Source organism: Octopus sinensis, linkage group LG11 (assembly GCF_006345805.1).
Source record: "Octopus sinensis linkage group LG11, ASM634580v1, whole genome shotgun sequence".
NCBI classification, from domain to species: domain Eukaryota; kingdom Metazoa; phylum Mollusca; class Cephalopoda; order Octopoda; family Octopodidae; genus Octopus; species Octopus sinensis.
The window spans coordinates 73,120,981-73,139,830 of NC_043007.1; the positions used below are offsets into that span (position 1 = coordinate 73,120,981).

Below are 18,850 nucleotides of genomic sequence, written 5' to 3' on the forward strand. Positions count from 1 at the left end.
GAGGAGAGGAGGTAAGCTTGGGGAAGTAGGTGGTCAAGAGAGTGAAGGAGGGGGCAGGTGGAATGGATGGTGGCACGGATGAGGAGGCGGGAAGTGCAGGTGAGGGTGGGCTCAATGATGGGGAGGAATAGGGGTTGCATGGAACTTGAAGAGGAAGCCATGGGGTGTGATGTGATGGCGGAGGCAACGGCTAAGAAAAGAGAGATGACTAGAGTGGCGAGTTTTTCTAAAAAGCAAGTGAGAGAGTTTCTTTGCAAGCATGGGGGGGGGGTGCACGAAAATGGAAAAGAAGAGATTCAAGGTCCTGGAGAAAGGAGTGGTAGTCAGGCATGGTGAGAGGATGTGAATGTCGGTGTAGGTGTTATTGGTGGTGACAAAAAGAGAAAAGTGGAAGTAGAACAGGAGATAGGTAGAAGGAGGATGAGATAAAGTGGAAGAGTCACAGACAAACTGTAATGATTTCCAATCAAGATTAGAGTGGCATAATCTGAATGAATAGGAACAGTAATCCGGAGGTACAAGAATTCCAGGAATTAGTTACTCCAAAGTGAATCAGAAGGCTTGGGTCCGTGTGAGCATGCGGTATATAGTCAATCTAAACAGGAACAAGCAAGAAAAAACAACAATGCGAGGACGTGGAATAAGTACTGTGTTATTGGACGCTCAGGAAAGGAAAGAAAAGAAAGAAGATTTCATGTTTCGAGTGGAGCTCTTCATCAGAAATATAGAAAAAGTTCAAAGAAGGGAAGACAGAGAAAGAAAATCTCCAACAATACACACAAGGTCACATATTGAAATGACCGGAAGGGAATGGATGAAGAAAAAGTTCTTTCTAAGACAGGAGAGTGCAAGAGAAGGAGGTATGTGTGTGTATGTGTGTAATGATAGCACAATTATGTGTGTGTGTGTGTATTATTTTTCTGATTTCACTGGACTATGGCCATGTTAGGGCATCACTTCCAAAGCTTCAGTAAATTATATCGATTCCAGTACTGATTTCCGTCTGGTAGTTATTTTATCAATTTCTCTTTGGTGAACTGCTGGGGTAAAAGACACAAATACACATACATACATGTACACACACATACATACATGTACACACACATGCACACACATACACTATACACATAGATTTCCATACAGTCTCCTTTGGTCGACTCAAGCACAAAGTGCATAGCAATGATACTTTGGGAAAGTGTCTGGTCTAAAGTTCCCTTTTTTAATCTTTAGCACACGTAAAGCACATTATGTTGCCATAGAATTTTCTCCCTTGTAGTTGCAGGCACATTGTGTCACACTGAGAGGGGAGAATACTCATACAATGACATAATGCTGCTCCAATGTGCTAAAGGTTAAAATGCAGATGAGAGAAATAGAGATAATCATCTGCATCGGAAAGATTCTGGAACATAAATCACTAAATCTCACTACACACTACACGTTTTCAGTATTTACCATTAAATAAATAACAAAACCAGTGGATAGATAGACATCAGTCAACAATCAAGTAAAACCTACGTATTATTAGTGTTATTTTTGTGGTCACAATATAAGAGCAGGTGTAAGGTGGCGAGCTGGCAGAAACGTTAGCATGGCGGGCGAAATGCGTAACCGTATTTCGTCTGCCACTACGTTCTGAGTTCAAATTCCGCCAAGGTCAACTTTGCCTTTCATCCTTTCAGGGTTGATTAAATAAGTACCAGTTGCGCACTGGGGTCGACATAATCAACTTAATGCATTTGTCTGTCCTTGTTTGTCCTCTGTGTTTAGCCCCTTGTGGGTAGTAAAGATATAGGAATGTGAGCATGCCGGGCAAAATGCTTAGCAGCATTTTGTCTGTCCTAACATTTCGAATTTAAACTCCACTGAGGTCAACTTTGTCATTGCCACCACCGCTATCATCATCATCATCATCATTTACACTCCTCCATGTTGGCATGGACTGGATGGTTCAACTGGAGCTGGCAAGCCAGAGGACTGCACTAAACTCCTGTGTCCGCTTTGGCATGTTTTTTACAACTGGATGCCTTTTCTAATGCCAACCATCCTACAGAGTGTACTCGGTGCCTTTTATGTGGTACTAGCACTGGTGAGGTTACCAAGTAAATTGCAACTAAAATGGTATAGTATTAAAGGAGATGATTTATGCAAGGGGATAAAAGGTTAAAGAATGACAGAAGAATGCAAAGTTGACACCACTGACATCAGCAGACATTTGCAGTTGAACATGACAGATGAAGCAAACTAATCATTTTCACAGACTGACACCTCTTTCCATGACAGAACTTTTTTCTATTCCTTTTTCTATTCATCTCGGTAACAGTTAGCCTTCTCTCTCTTCCAAGCATACACATATCATGTGCTCTTTCCTCACTTTTCATATAAAAGTTTAAAACACAGATGCTGTTATCTTCAATCTTCATTTGTTAAATTTTATTTTGAGTCACCTTCTGTGTTAGCTTTCTATTTCTTCTTCATCATTTTAGAGTCCACTTTTGCATTTTCCATATTTGCACAGGTCAATTACAAAGGTAGAGCCCTTCCTGTCACCAACATTCACCAATTTCCAAGCAAGGTAATATTTTCCCATGACCAGAAATTAGAAATGAATGCAGAATATTGAAAATGAATGACACTGTTGGTGCAACAAGGACACTCAAATTTCAATTATTGTGTAGTATGAAGACAAGCAAACACAGACACATGCATGCACACACACACATACACATTCACTCACTCACACACATGTACACACATACACACACACATGCACATGCACACACACCACACACACACACACACACATGCTCACGCGCACACATACACATCACAGTCTTCTTTAATCTTCCATCAACCAAACCCACTCGCAAGGCTTTGTTCAACACTTCCTGCAATAGCTCTATATCCATTTCCCAACCGTGACTGCTGCATTTCTTCTATTTATAAAAAATACACAGTTCAAAACATCATCTTAACACTCAAATTCTAATAATAATCCTTCATCCACTTTGGAACAGCCATTTCTTTAAAGAGCCAAAATTCAACTTGGAGACTGAATTTCCTCTTCACTTAAAAAAACATATCAGCTCTAAACAGCTGCCAACACTTCAAATAAGTCCACTTCACACTGGAGTACTGCTTCCATAAGACACCAAGACATTCTAAATTCCTTTAAACATTGTACATAGTTATTGTTTAAAGGAATTTAGTGACACATTAAAGAGTACTCGGTACACTCTAAGGAGTGGTTGGCATTAGGAAAAGCATCTAGTTGCAGGGATCAAGCAAAAACAGACTGGAGCCTGGTGCAGCTCTCTGGTTTACCAGTTCCAGTCAAACAGTTTAACCCATACCATGATCTTTGGAGAAAGTCAGAAGTAGACGAAACTCTGATGTCTGGCAACTGACTTGGCAGACACCCATAAAATTATTAACCATCTTACAAACAATAACTCTGAGCACCTTTTCAAAATCCATCTGTCTAACACCCGTGGACATGTTTACAAAGTCAGAAAACAGCACAGCTCCCATGACTTTCGGAAACATTTTTTCCACGCATGGAACAAACTGCCAGCATCAGTTGTTAGTTGTTGGAGCACTGCATCCTTCAAAACTTCCATGCTTTCTGAGATTCGTCAACACTACACCTGATTTTCTCCCCTCCATACACATGCAAGCATGTATCTGTCTGATACACTGTTCACTTTCCAGACATTTGTACATTATTGCATATGCTTTATATGCACTTTTGACAAGTTGTGGTGCACCTGAGCACTGTATACAATAATTTCATTATTATTATTATTATTATTATTATTATAAGAATTGAAAGCATCTTTAATACAAGTTACTTGGTGACCTCATAAGTGCCAGTGTCAATGTAAAATAAAAAAAACATCCAATATACTCTGTGAAGTGACTGGTATTACAAAAACCATAGAAACCATGATAAAGAAGACATCGAACATGATGCAGTCCTCTGGTCCAACAAATCCTGTTGAACTGTCCAGCCCTTGCCAGCATGGACAGCATACATTATATGGTGATGATGATGATGATTGTGGTGATGCTGCTACAGATGATGATGGTGGGGATGGGGGTGATGATGACAGTGGCGACAATGGTGCATGCTGGCGACAAAGTTTCATTTCCATGTGTGTATCATAAGATTATTTGACCAGAATACCTGTCGAATATTTACTTTTTCATAATACTGAATGAATCAGATTTTTATTTCATTATAGTTTTCTATAATGATCCCATTTGAAGTAAGATCTCTAGTGAATCTAGTTTTCAGACCTTGCTAGTTCCAAAAGTTGTACACGATATCTAATAAGTATTTGTCTTATTAAACCCTGACAACTCTGTCAGATGTAATCCTTATTTATTCCTATTGTTTTGAATTAATCATGCATTATCTCATAGCTACAAGATTTTGATAATGTGATTGTTTATTTTTAGAATGACACTGCAGGGTAGGTATGAAAGAGCAGACCTTGTTGGCTTCAACATAACGCAGACAGAATATTTGGGCCAGATATGGCCAGTTTATATGTTAAAGGGTTAAAAGCATAATGAGAATGATAGGTCATAAATGAGCTGATGGAGATGGTTATAAGTTTCCATAATTCTGTATCTATGCCCATAAACAGGGATAAGTTGAATAACTAACAAGAAAATTTAGCTCAATGACAAAACAGAAATATTTTGAAATATTCATTGTGGATCTTCAGTCCAGTCAGTCATAAATCCTAAATCTAAATTGATATTTCTATCTTTTATCTTTTACTTGTTACAGTTACTTGACTGTGGTCATGCTGGGGCACTGCCTTGAAGAATTTTAGTTTAACATGTTGAATCCCAGTATGTTTTATTTTTATGTCAGGTACTTACTCTATTCCATTTTTTCTTTCTGAACCACTAAGTAGGAATATAAACAAACCAACACTAATTGTCAAGTAGTGCATGTGTGTGTGTGTGTGTGTGCATGTGTGTATGTGTGGGGGGAACTTAACAAACATACACATCTATCTATATATATATATAAACATTACACACACACACACAGATATATTATCATCATCATCATTTAATGTTTGTTTTCCATGCTGGCATGGGTTGGACTGTTTAACAGGCACTGGCTAGGTAGAAGACCATCACAATCTGTTTTGGCATGGTTTTTACAGCTGATTGCCCTTCCTGACACCAACCACCTTACAGAGCGGACTGGATGCTTTTTACATGGCACCAACACTAGCAGGGTCACCAAGTAACTTATAACACAAAGATCCTTTGAGAGGGGGTGCATTGAAGGAAGTAGCCTTGTGCCAGGTGATGACAGGTTAGAGTGTAACAGAGGGAGAGAAACAGGTGTCTTGCTGTAGAGGAGATAACAGTGTTACCTAGTCAGAGGGGGAGAGAAAGAGAGAGAGAGTGTGTGGAAGAGAACAAGAAGATGAGAGTGCAAGAGAGAGTGAGAGAGATGGTGGTGAAGTGTCAGGGCATACCCTCAAGGTATGGAAATGAGAATATAAATGGGATGGTAGGGTATTGCCAAGAATACATGAGAAGGGAGTAGGACTTCACATGAATGCAAAGAGCAGGAGTGGGTGGGGTGCAGTGACTGGTGAAACCTGAATATATAGAGCAGGTCGAGGACATGAGGATAGCAATGGTACAGTGGGCAGGACAGTTAGGACAGGGTTAGAAAGCAAGAGATGAGCATAAGCGTAGTGCATGAAAAAGAGGAAATGTGAAGAACAGAAGAGGAGACGTAGTTTGGTTTGTTGGGGTAGGGTGTGTGGAAAATTTTATTATTACATGTGGGTAGAACACATGGCACTTCCAGTTTCAGGTCTTTTCAAGATCCTCATATTGCCATTGGTCCATTGTCATCTCCACGAAGTCCAACATCCTGAGATCGGTCCTCACTATTTCATCCCATGTCTTCCTAGGTCTCCCTCGTCTACTGGTGCCATCCACTTTAAGCAATCGGCACTTCGTTAAACAACTGTCTTCATTCATATGATTCACTTGTCCAAACCAATGTATCCTTCCTCCTTGCTGCATTCAGAGCCCATATTTCATTACCATGGAGTATAGCCATTCATGCACAAACGTCATATAATTTGCCTTTCACTCTGAGAGTCATTTTGTTGCCAAAAGAGGTAATAGCTCTCTGAACTTTCTCCATCTTATTCTTATTCTAGCAACAATATTTTCAGAACATCCTCCACCACTGCTGGTTGGTTGGCAGGCTGGATAGATGGAAGGTTGAATGGATGGCTGGATGGATTCATTCACAAGACATTAGTTGGCCCATGTCTACTGCAGAAGACAACATGCCCAATGCACAGTGGGATTGAACCTGAGAGCACATGACTGCAATAATATAAGCTTTTTAACCATACAGCTATATCTGTGCTTATTAGGGACGTAAGAAACAAAACAGATATTGTTTTAAATAGCAAATATTTTGGTTTCTACACTAACTAGATTGGTTTAGAAAGTGAGACAATGAGTCAAGAATTACAAAAGTTTATGATTGATTACCTTGAAAATTTCTTCCAATGTACTTTTGGTAAACTTGTATTGATTAACTGTATTCATCTGTAACAGGTGGTTTATAGCTTCCTTTTGTAGACTGCGTTGATAACGGAATAACTTTTGATCTATTTAATCATTAAGGAATAATTTTGAAACAATATCACCAAAATGAAAAAAAAAAGGATTTTCACAATATTTACAATCAAAACTGTGTTGACAAGAATAGAAAATGATCTGTTAGCAAGAATCAGAATAAAAACCTGAAGAATTAATTCTATGCCCACACATACAGACATATGTATACACATGACAGGTACAGGCATGGCTCCGTGATTGAGAAGTTGCATTGAAACCATGTTGTTTCAGGCACAGTTCCCACTTATGCATGTTTCATCCACTATATCAGTAGGCCAACCAATGCTTTGCAAGAGGATCGGATAGACAGGAATTGCTTCCCATTCTGACATTTTTCTGTATGTTGGACAATATACTCTGCTTCATAGACCATAGCTTGTGTGTGGAATCGATAATTCATTGAGCACTTGTGTACTGATTAATCACAGATCCTCTTAAGAATCAAAAAGAAGTGCAATGTTATAACAATAGACAGCTATACCTGGCAGTTAAAAGAGAAAGTAAAGCGGTACAAAATCAAAAGGAAGTTACTGCAACAGTCTTGATCATATCTGTATGGAAGTAGACAATGCAAGCTTTCTTTGGCAGAAGGTGAGTCATTCTAAAAAATTCACTCAACCTGAACACTCCCAAAAAGCAAAATTTTGGATGCTACAATCATGAATGGAAATTTGTTTTGGTAATGTGATCGTGTCCATTTTTGGACTAGAAACCAACATATACACATAAACACAGCTTATACACTTCATTCAAAGTGAAAACCAATCCATGAGAAACAACTCTTCTTTTTCACCCAGAAAAATATTTAAAATTCTTTTCACTATGTTCCATTTCTTTTTACCAACACTGAGCCACTCAGAAGAAGCTATGTTTGAAGTCATCAAGATTGCTTTAATACAATAATTAGTGCAAAACCAACAGGAAAATTCTGAGCAGTTATATATCATATAGATAGCAAAGTAAAAAAGTTAGTTCCTTCTCAAGTCATATAGACTTATAGGGCTGGTTTCCTGGTTTCCATGGCATATATATTCCCCACCTGAACAGGATGCAAGCCTGTTGGAGAAATACTCATTTTTGCCAGCTGAATTGTTTGGAGCAATGTGAAATGAAGTGTTTTGCTCAAGAACACAACGCATTGCCTGGTCCAGGAATCATAACCACAATCTAACCCCCACTAACTACTAAGCCACCATAGTGCTAGATGATATATTTATATATGCTATAACTGGCCTTTTACTCATTCTGAATGCCTTTTTTTTTACTTAAAGTTGATAATAATAATAATAGTATAAGTGCTTCTGAAGATAGAGACAGAAGCACTTATATGCACAGCTCAAGAACAAGCATTAAGGACCAACTATGTGAAGTTCAGAAAAGACAATACTACCAACAGCAACAAATGCGCAATGTGTGGTGAGAGGGGTGAAATGGTATGGCACATCATTAGCGAATGTTCAAAATTGGTACAACATGAATACAAAAGACGACATGACAATGAGACAAGAATGAACCATTGGGAGCTCTGTGGAAATCATGGCCTAGAAGGAGCAAAGACATGGTATGAGCAAACCCCAGAAGGAGTCACTGAGAATGAGAATTGCAAAATCCTGTGGGATGCAATGATTCAGTGCAATCATCTGACCAGACATCGGAAACTAGACGTTGTTGTGGTGAATAAAAAAGAACGTGCATGATAATCAACATAGCATGTCCTGATGACAACAGGATCAAAGAGAAAGAAGAAAAAATTTAAAACTACAACAATTTGAAGTGGGGAAATGCGAAGGTTGTGATCAACGAGGAGAGTAGATGTGATACCAATAGTAATTGGCACACTTGGAAGTATCAGCACTCAACTACCAACATGGCTCAAAAAGATTGATACAAGTGTGAAGGTAGAACACCTACAAAAATCAGCATTGCTTGGAACTACAAGAATTCTTTGCAGGGATCTTGAAGCATGACCAGTATACAAATGTCACCTTAGTCTGCTGGCTATGGACAGCTGACACTTTCCATCACACCCAGCAACATAAGCTATCAGTTTTCATCACATAATAATAACAAGCTGGACCTGTGAAAACTTTATGGAAAACAAAACAAATGTAAACATCTGTAAATTGTGTGCTGGTGCTATGAGAAATGTTTCTATATTGTGACACTTACGGAATATAGAAAGAAGTGTAAAACTGATAACTATATAACCCGAGCTGGCAGAAGCTTTAGTACGCTGGGCAAAATGCGCAGCCGTATTTCATCTGCCATTACGTTCTGAGTTCAAATTCCGCCGAGGTCGACTTTGCCTTTCATTCTTTCGGGGTCAATAAATTAAGTACCAGTTATGCACTGGGGTTGATATAATCGACTTAATTCGTTTGTCCCATCTATGTTTAGCCCCTTGTGGGTAATAAAGAAACATATATAACCCAACCAAAATATCTGTTATGCTAACATCAACAGAATCATTATTTAGCCTTAAAACACATCATACGTATTCAAAGGACTTTCTTAGTTTAGTGGTACAGAATGTTCTTCTGGTATTCTTTTATTCATTTACTTGTTTCAGTCATTTGACGGTGGCCATATTGGAGCACTGCCCTTTAGTCGAAGAAACCAATCCCTGGACTTATTCCCTGTAAGCCTGGTGCTTATTCTATCAGTCTCTTCTGCCAAACAGCTAGGTTACGGGGACACAAACACACCAACAGTGGTTGTCAAGTGATGGTGGTGGGGGGACAAACACAGGCATAAATATCTATATATATATATATATATATATATATGTGTGTGTGTGTGTGTGTGTGTGTGTGTGTGTGTGTGTGTGTGCGTGTGACAGGCTTCTTTCAGTGTCTGTCTACCAAATTCACTAACGAGGCTTTGGTTAGCCCAAGGCTATAGTAGAAGACACTCTTTAAAGTATAGAGTTGAATTTCTTGTAGCCACCTGTTGGCAACTTTTCTCAACTCACATTCTTGTTGTCATAACCAACAGAGTACCTGTATAAAAGATAATTTCACTATGAACATTTGAAGTTAATAGCAATTAATGGAAAGTATTCATAGCAGATGAGGGGGAAAAAAAAATCCAAATAGGGTCAATTTCAGATGCTTGTCTTTTCTTATGAGACGCTGCAACAAGGCCAACACAAGTGTTATTTCACATAAGACAGTCATCCAACCTTTGATAGAACAAGAGAACAAATGTTCATATATTGATGATAGTAAGGGGGTGAATCAGCAGATTCATTAACACGCAGGACAAAATGCTTAGAAGCATTTCATCCAGCTTAACGTTCTCAATTCAAAAGTTGCCAAGCTCAACTTGCCTTTCATCTTTCCGCTGTCGATAAAATAAGTACCAATTGAGTACTGGTGTCGATGTAACTTGACTTATCCCTAACCCCCACATCGCTGGCCAACCAATATATTGATGATAGTAAGGCAGTGAGCTTTCAGAATTATTACCGCACTGGACAAAACGTTTAGCAGCATTTTGTCCACCTTTACATTCTGAATTCAAATTCTGCCGAGATCTACTTTGCCTTTCATCGTTTCAGGGTCGATGAAATAAGTACTAGTGGAGTACTGAGGTCAATATAATCAATTGTATCCTTCTCCCCAAAACTGTTGGCCTTCTGCCAAAATTTGAAACCAATATATTAATGATAGTCATAATTAAATTAGTAATTAAGGACAATAAGTCAATATATCTAAAATCTAGGTTTAAGATACACTAAATATCTTTTACCTGTTTCAATAATTGGACAGCAACCTGGCTGTACTCGAACAAATCGAGACTAATATGTATTTTTTTGTTTGTTTTTTAATGTCTGGTACTTATTTTATCGGTCACTTTTGATGAAGTGCTAAGTTACGAGAAAATAAACAAACCGACGTCGGTTTGTGGGAGACACACACATGCACGACGAGATTCCTCAGTTTCCGTCTGCGAAATTCACTCACAACACATTGATCACCCCAGGGTTATAGGAGACGCTTGCCTACGGTGCAGTCCATTGAGTGGGAGAGAAAGTGTGTGTGAGAGAGAGTACCACTTACACATACATGCAAAAAATACATCCATGACAACACACCTTCACCCTCTCTTTCTGCCACTTACGTCCATTTCATATACACGTACATACATTTTTCACTTTCTCAAAGAGTAAAGAAATAAAATATTTCACGGAAATTAACGAACAACATCATATGTGATTGATAAGTTTGCTGCTAGTAACGAAGGAATACCATAAATAATACTAAACGAAATAACTCAAATAATTGCTTAACGCGGTAATGAAACTAAGACAAAATAGAACGGAAGAAGCCTCATACAGGTCTTTCTAATATTTAGAAATAGCAGCCAATTTCTCTCCAATTATACTTTCCAGTTTCAACGTAGACAAAACTTAAGGATCACCGTCCTTATACACTTAAAAAGCCGTTATGGTCATAGCAGAAATACATTTACTCATCGGTTGACTCGATCAGGGTTAGTTTGAGGCTAAACAACATCAAAAATAAGAGAAACATTATATTTATATATAAACCGGTAAGATAAACGAAGCGAATTAACCGAATAAAGTTAATGATTTCATATTAGATATCATCGGAATTTATCCCATTACGTGTCACTAATTTCTAATAAGAACATAAAATCTTGCCGTGCACACTTCAATAACATCCCTGGTGTTTATTTATCTCGTAAAGCAATGTTTTCTTTTTTTCCCAGGCAGCATATAAATTGAGTAGGGGGACGTAACTAAACATCACAACATGTTAACCGACACTTAACTATTTCTTCGTGACTGAATACGAAGCATGCTGCTTATAAACAAAATTCTGTTAAAAATTACACGAATTAAACATTCAAGGATACAAATCGCAATATTTTTGTCTTCATTATTCTTGAGATCATCAGCGGAAGATCCTGAATCTTTAGCCTGTCCCAGTAAAATCATGTTTAGTAAAAGATACACATTATAAAATATCCAGTTGTGTACCACCATTGTCACTGTTTTCACCGGAAGTGGCATGGACTTCTATGAAACGTGTGCTTTTAAGAATCTCTCTCTCCCTTTATCTTTCTACCTATCTATCTGCCACATTCTTCCGGCTTTTCGTTCTGAGTTCAATCTTCACCGAGGTTACAGTTTCCTGTAATCCTTTCAGGTTTGATAAAATAAGTACCAATCAAGTTCTGGAGTCGAGACGGATCGACTAGCTCCTCCCCTAAATTTCAAGCATGTGCTTATAGTAGAGTGGATTTTGAAAAAGGCTGCGAGCTAGCAGAATCGTTACTACGTCTAATAAAAATGCTTAGAGACATTTCGTTCGTCTTTGCCTTCCATCCTTTCGAATTTGATAAAATAAGAACCAGTCGAGCACTGGGGTGGATGTATTCGAGTTACTCCCTCCCCCGAAATAGCTGGCCTTGTGCCAAAATTTGAAACCATTATTATTATTTCGAGGCCACCAAGAATGGATTTAAAAAAAAAAACTTCGGATCTTTTCGGTTTGAACGGCAGTTTTTAACATAATTTCTAGGTAACAAAAAAATTTTAAACTTCGTATACTGGTAAAATGTGTTTATAAAACATCTTTTTCTCTCGGCTATATTGAGAAAGTTTGTAAGATATTTGTTGTTGTTTTTTCTGCAATTTCAACAAATCAATGACCGTCTATTGAGGTGAAAAATATTCTGTGCCGTATGAATATGTCCCTCGTTTAAGAAACAGATTGGGTTTATTTACATTTGTGAAGAAAAAAAGACACCCTTCCCCCACCCCTAACCCTAACCCTAAAATAGATTGAAATGCAATAGATTGATACTAGGGTCATAATTATGGGTGACAATTTAATATGACACCGCTAGAAAAACTGCCGTTCAAACCGAAAAGATCCGAAACTTCTGACGTTATGTAAACATCTTAATCTTACAAGAATTAGTCTGTGACGATATGCCCAATGTGTACTCCGTTTGTTTTAGTCAGGCTCAATCCTGCGGAGGAAATTTTTAAAAATGCTAAGTCATCACCAGTCAGAACTGTCCCTCAAATTTTATTTACAACTTTTCGCATTCCTTTTCTCCTGTCTTCCGAAGCGAAACGTTTGTTTGGCTTACATCCTGTAGTAAATACAGCAACCTTTTTATTGGTTAATACGTAAGAAATTTCTAAACGTCATTTTCCACAACAATACTGCGTTATAAATAAAGACAGTTTCAATTGAATGTAACAAGCATGTGTGGGAAAGATCTCCTTTTGTACTCCATCGACCAAAAATATTTTTTTTAGATATTACACGCGGTGGGAAATTGATTTTCTACCATGACTTATAAATGATAATGATGAGAAAGTCATAAAAGTTAAGAATTTCTATGTAAAAAAAACTTCATTTCTGTATTATGTATATTCATGTCCCAATTTTCCTAAATTGCCTAACTATGAAATTTGTCGAACCTTGGGACATGAATATACGTAATATAGAAATGAAGTTTTTTAAATAGAAATTCTTAATTTTTATGACTTTCTCGTCATTATCATTATAAGACATGGTAGGAAATCACTTTTCCACCATTCTTTTATTCGTTTCAGTCATTTGACTGAGGCCATGCTGGAGCACCGCCTTTAGTCGAACAAATCGACCCCAGGACTTATTCTTTGTAAGCCTAGTACTTATTCTATCGGTATCTTTTGCCGAACCGCTATTCTCTTTCCAATGTTATTTTCATTTTTTTCATCGTTGTGTTTTTTATTTTATTCATTTTCTTTTCGGTTCTATTCTTCTATAACTTTTGCATATCGTTATAAAATTTGAATAAATTTTATTTCTTTTCAAACATGTATCCATGTATAATAAGAGTACTTCAACATAAGATAGATATTACAGCATACTCTATTCAATTAATTTCACTAATTGATAGATGCTAGGTGAAACAGAAGGGAACTGAGGAAGATTTAAAGAGGAAAGACTTCCTTTTGTAAACCCCACCACCTTATTTTTTAAATTTTTTTACAGAAACCTCAGAAATTGAGCAAATATCGGCATTTCAAAATTTCACTTCCAAAGTTTCACTTTTAGCGTAAAAGTCAACACATGTGCAATGGCGAAAAGGGTAGATTGCGAGGGGAGGGGGAGGTTTTTTTTTTCTTTTTTCTAAGTTGAAATTTTACAAACATTTTGGGAGATATTTTTTCAGAATCATAATCTCCGTATTTTTCCATTTCCACATTTTGCAAAAAAAAAATATTTCTGAAAAAGTAAAAAAAATGAAAAAATTTCTCTCTCTCTCTCTTTCTCTCTGTGAGAGAGAGAGAGAGGTGGGGGTTGTAATGCCGATTTTTGCCAATTTTTTTTTTTTCAGATTCGTAATCTCCGTACCCGAAAACGGGGATTTCTATTAAAAAAAATTAAAATAAAAAATAAATCGGGTGGGGGAGTACGAAAGGAAGTCTTGTCTTAAAGAGCAAACCAATGCTTAAGTTAAAATTTAATGACATCCACATCTCCAAGTTGGAAAATTTTAATTACATTCTTCTTTTCAATCATCGGCGAACACAAGCTACGAAATCGTATCTAATCTCGAATAAGACTGTTTAGAGTTATCTTACTTGAAAACTCATCGACGTATATAATGGGAGTGACAAAAGAAAAGACCCATGGTGGAAAAAAAGAATACAGGCAGGGTTAGATATGCTATCGAAGGAAATTTCTATGTTAGACCGAGAAAAGAAAGGGGAGTTTAAAAGCGAAGAAAAATACAGGGAGCTGAAAAGGAAGTATAAAATTGAAAGAAAGGGCCTGAAAGTGGTAATGGAAGAACTGAAACAGCAAGATGGTAAAATACGACCAATGAATGAAGGGTTACCACCAGAATAGACTATTCAGAGTAGTTCAGAAGAGATTCTATAAAGAAATAAATGGAGAGTGTACAGATGAAAAGTTGATACCAGATAACATTGAAAGTCAAAGGTTTTGGAGTGACATCTGAAGCAAAGACAAGGAGCACAAGAAGGATGCTGAATGGTTGCAAGAACTGAAACAAACTAGTCTGTTCAAAACAGGCAGAACTAGTCATTTCAGTTGGGGAAGTGAAGGAAATCAGCAAAAAAATAAGCAACTGGAAGGCTCCGGGACCAGATGGAGTTCAATTGGAAGTCATTAGTGATGGGAGTGACGCACTATCGTCAAGGGTTGTATTGCACCATGATTGACTCTGGCCCAGACGAATAGCGTCATGGAGGAGGATTAGAGTAGAGGCTGAAGTTGAAATTATTAAGGTTCTGAACGAGATATTTTTGGAGAGGAGGGTCCAGTGAATGAAGTGCTGGTGGACAAGCAGTACTACATTTTGTCACTGGGAAAGAGAGAGAAATGCTAGAAAAGTGGAAAGTCAAGGGCTTCTTTAGAGCCATAGACAGGTTGAGTAGAAATGGAATCATAAAGAGACCCCATCAAACAATCAAAGCTATAACCAGAAGGAGTATATCCCTGACTGAGGCGATATTTAAATAATCTGCTATCAGTAACATATATCTGTTACATTCTGGTACAACATGTCAGTTCGGTCAGGCTATGCGGAGGAGTCGGTGCCCTTGAGAATCGTGTTCGCAACTACTGTACCAGCAGGTATTGAAGGAGAGGAAGGACTTGCATCTATTCAGGTCTGAGATGAGTCGGGGGAAAAGCCATCCGATGTATGTCCCGGTGGAGCAAAGGCCGGAAAACTGATGTTAATTTCCAGAATAATATTTGTGTTGATGAGATACCGAATCCATCGAGTGACCACCACATCAGATAATGAAACTAGCGACGAAGAATAAAAAGATTTCGAGGCTAACTCTGCAATTTTGCGAAGATTGCGGAGGGAGCGGCATCCACCCTGCTGTACGAGCGACAATGAGATGATGTGAGGATAGTGAGGTTAGGCTATCACTTGTAGATTATGTACATAGATATGATTAGGGAGAGGGTGTACATTGAAATCTTTTTATTGTTGTTCAGTTGATGTAGATTTTTTTGGTATGTATATGTTAAGGAGGAGAGACGTACCTTGTGCATGGAATGATCGTGGGACTAGAGGGATGTATGATGTTATGAGATGAGACAGCAGGATGAGATAAGGAAGAAGCAGGAATCACCAGCGAGTGTCAATGGGATGAGCATTGAACTAGTCGGGATCCGGGGAATGTTCTCAACTTGTAAAGTAGATTTTATTCCTTTTGTGGTGTAACATGGTATCTCTATTTCCTGCTGTTAAAGTAAGAATGAATAGTTTTCCCCTCTGATCACTTAATACTCATCACAAAATCTTTGGCGGTAAAGTCGACATAAATTCGACCCAAAATAGTAACACAGAAGCGAAATCATTTTCATATCCTGAAGATGATATCAGCGATACCATTTTAGTAACTATTGTTCTCAGTAAATCAAGTACGTTTGTGTAGGTGGTTGCTGCGTGTGATTATATGCCTAGCATTCCCTTTCCTCTACTCTCACCGCAACTATATTCCCTCTGATATACATACTTCTCTCTTTCTCGCTCTATAACACCTCTAAGTTCATTAACGAGAAATGTTTTTGAGTACAGACATAAAAGCTCCTATGTTTTCATATCAGCTATGGCCTAGTGATTCCAACTTGCAACAACAGTTTTATGGGATCATATCAAACTGTGCCGATATAATGTAGAATAAATATAGTGATAATAATAATAATCCATGGATGGAATTTATAAATATACTAGCTGACCCTGGGCCGTCAAAAATGACAGCTAATTGTAATATTTTATATATGAATAAGGTATAAAATAAGGTACACGATAATCATAGATACAAACATTTACATTCTTCCCTTGTACATGTACACACATATATACATATACTCAGAGTTGAAAGCTGTTTGATTTTCTTTTCAGCATTGAACGTTCACCATCCCATTTCCATTGCACACACACACACATACACACACACACACACACACACACACACATACGCACGCGCATTCACATACCTCTCTTTTACACACACACACACACACACATACTCTGAGTTGAAACGCTGATTTTTTTCACCCCTGCCTTCCTTATTCATCTATCACCCCTTTCTTTCCCCATTGCTATTACTTTCTCTCACTCTTTCAGTCAGGGTTATTACTCTCACTACTTCTCCTTCACTAAACTACTATTTTCTTCTCTCCCTTCACTGGTACATTTCCCCCATTATACGCCGGTTTGGCTGTGTAACATTCCAAGCAAACAAGCACGATTGAAGTTCATTTTTAATAGTATATATATGTGGGTGTGAGTGTGTGTGTATGTATGTATATATATATATATATATATATATATATATATATATTATATATATATATATATATATATGTGTGTGTGTGTGTGTGTGTGTGTGTGTGTGTGTGTGTGTGCGTATATATATACATATATATATATATATATATAAATGGAGAAGACTGGTTTATGGGATTAGCCTAGGTTTCCCGCCCATAAAGGGAAACCTAAGGTAATCCCATAAACCGGCCTTCCAATCTTTAATATATACTGCTCTACATCTTAGAGAATGCTTCTTTCAGATTTATGTTCTTTACAAACAATATATATCTTGATAATACTAAAACTCTAAAGATGTTTGTGTGTACCCCAAATATCTCAGAAATAGAATATTTCATCTTATTATTATTATTATTTTTTGCATATTTGTTTTCATACTTACCTTCAGTAGTGCAGTACAAATTTTGTGGTATTTAGGACTCTATTTATTAAGGAAAATGATTAAATACAATTTTTGTTTGTTATTTCTTGGCGGAAAAAAAATCACATCCATGACGTCAACACACATACAGAATACACACACACATAATGAACGTCATGGTGTGCCAATAAACACAAACACACGTCCGCTATCTATGACATATGCACACAAATAGTCTTCGAGCTCTCTAAGAAAAAAAAAACGACTTTTTGACATACACAATATTTTAATAATTTAAAAATACTTTTAACTGAATGTGATTTTAAAAATGTGAGTTGTTTGTACAGTAAGTGGCGGAGGTAAAGAATACGTACACCACCAGTTTTCGGCGTAACAAAACTCTAACCCTAACCCTAATCCAAACCCTAAACCCTAACCCTAACCCTAATTCCTAATCCTAACACTAACCCTAAACCCTAACCCTAACCCTAACCCTAGCCCGAAACACTGAGTGTACATATTCTTTACTTTCGCCCAGTAAGTATTTATATCTTAGATTTCTTTAAACAGACAATATTTTAATGATTTAAAAATTATTTTCAAGTGAGTGACGATCTTTCGCTTATCATCTGGAGTTCGTTAATTTCCGTAACAATTTTTTAAAATTTATTTACTTTTGTTTTAAAGTGAAAGAGAGGAGAAAATGAAAGATGTATGTACGTGTATATGAAATGGACGTGAGAGAGAGAGTGAGAGAGAAAAAGAGAGGGAAAGAAAGAGAGAGTGCGCGATGGGGTGTGTTGTCATGTATACGTACATACATCAATACATATGCGTACATCTTTTTTGTATGTACGTGTGCATGTGTGTATGAGAGAGAATGAGTGAGTGAACGTGTGTGTTCTCATGTATGTGCAAGTGGTACTCTCTCTCTCTCTCTCTCTCTCTCTCTCTCTCTCTCTCTCTCTCTCACACACACACATGCAGACGTCCGTTTCATATACATGTTCATACATCTTTCACTTTCTCCTCCTTTTCACTTCAAAGCAAAAGTAAATAGATAAAAAAAAATTTACGGAAATAAACGAACAAAACCAGCTGATTCGGATGACAGTTCTGAGAGTCATAGATCGCCCCAAAAGAATACCATTACAAAAAATTTTCGAGGGCATTCAACGTATCGCAGCTCCAAAGATTTTGGCTGCTATTTCTAGCACGCTCTGCTACCACGTATCAGCTACTTGCGATGAAGGACTCGAAATACCTGTTACGCGGTAGCGGGATATACAAGAAATAACAGCCAAATCTTTCCTTTTCTGGGGAAAGGAGCCGTTTACGCATGATTTTGATGTTACATTCGTTGAAAGCATGCGAAATAATCCGGTAAAGAAAAAATCCCACGAAATAAAATTCAGACTTTCTAGGTGTCCCAACGGTTCACAGGTAGTCTAGTATATA

The 18,850-nt window shown here is 37.5% G+C and overlaps 1 protein-coding gene across 4 annotated transcripts in view; it reads right to left on the reverse strand.

The window, feature by feature from the left end:
- LOC115217571 (coiled-coil domain-containing protein 134) overlaps positions 1-18,850 on the reverse strand; it is an 87,019-nt gene that overhangs the window by 28,200 nt on the left and 39,969 nt on the right. The window contains exons 1-2 of one of the 4 annotated variants that reach the window (XM_036507702.1): positions 12,624-12,801; positions 6,553-6,671 (exon numbers count right to left, since the gene is read on the reverse strand). In XM_036507702.1, the coding sequence (XP_036363595.1) occupies positions 6,553-6,609 (57 nt within the window). In that variant the 5' untranslated portion in view covers positions 6,610-6,671; positions 12,624-12,801. Of the gene's footprint in view, positions 1-6,552; positions 6,672-11,096; positions 11,215-11,562; positions 12,150-12,623; positions 12,802-18,850 lie in introns of those variants that run through there. The other 3 variants (XM_029787311.2, XM_036507703.1, XM_036507701.1) reach the window with 3 other exon arrangements.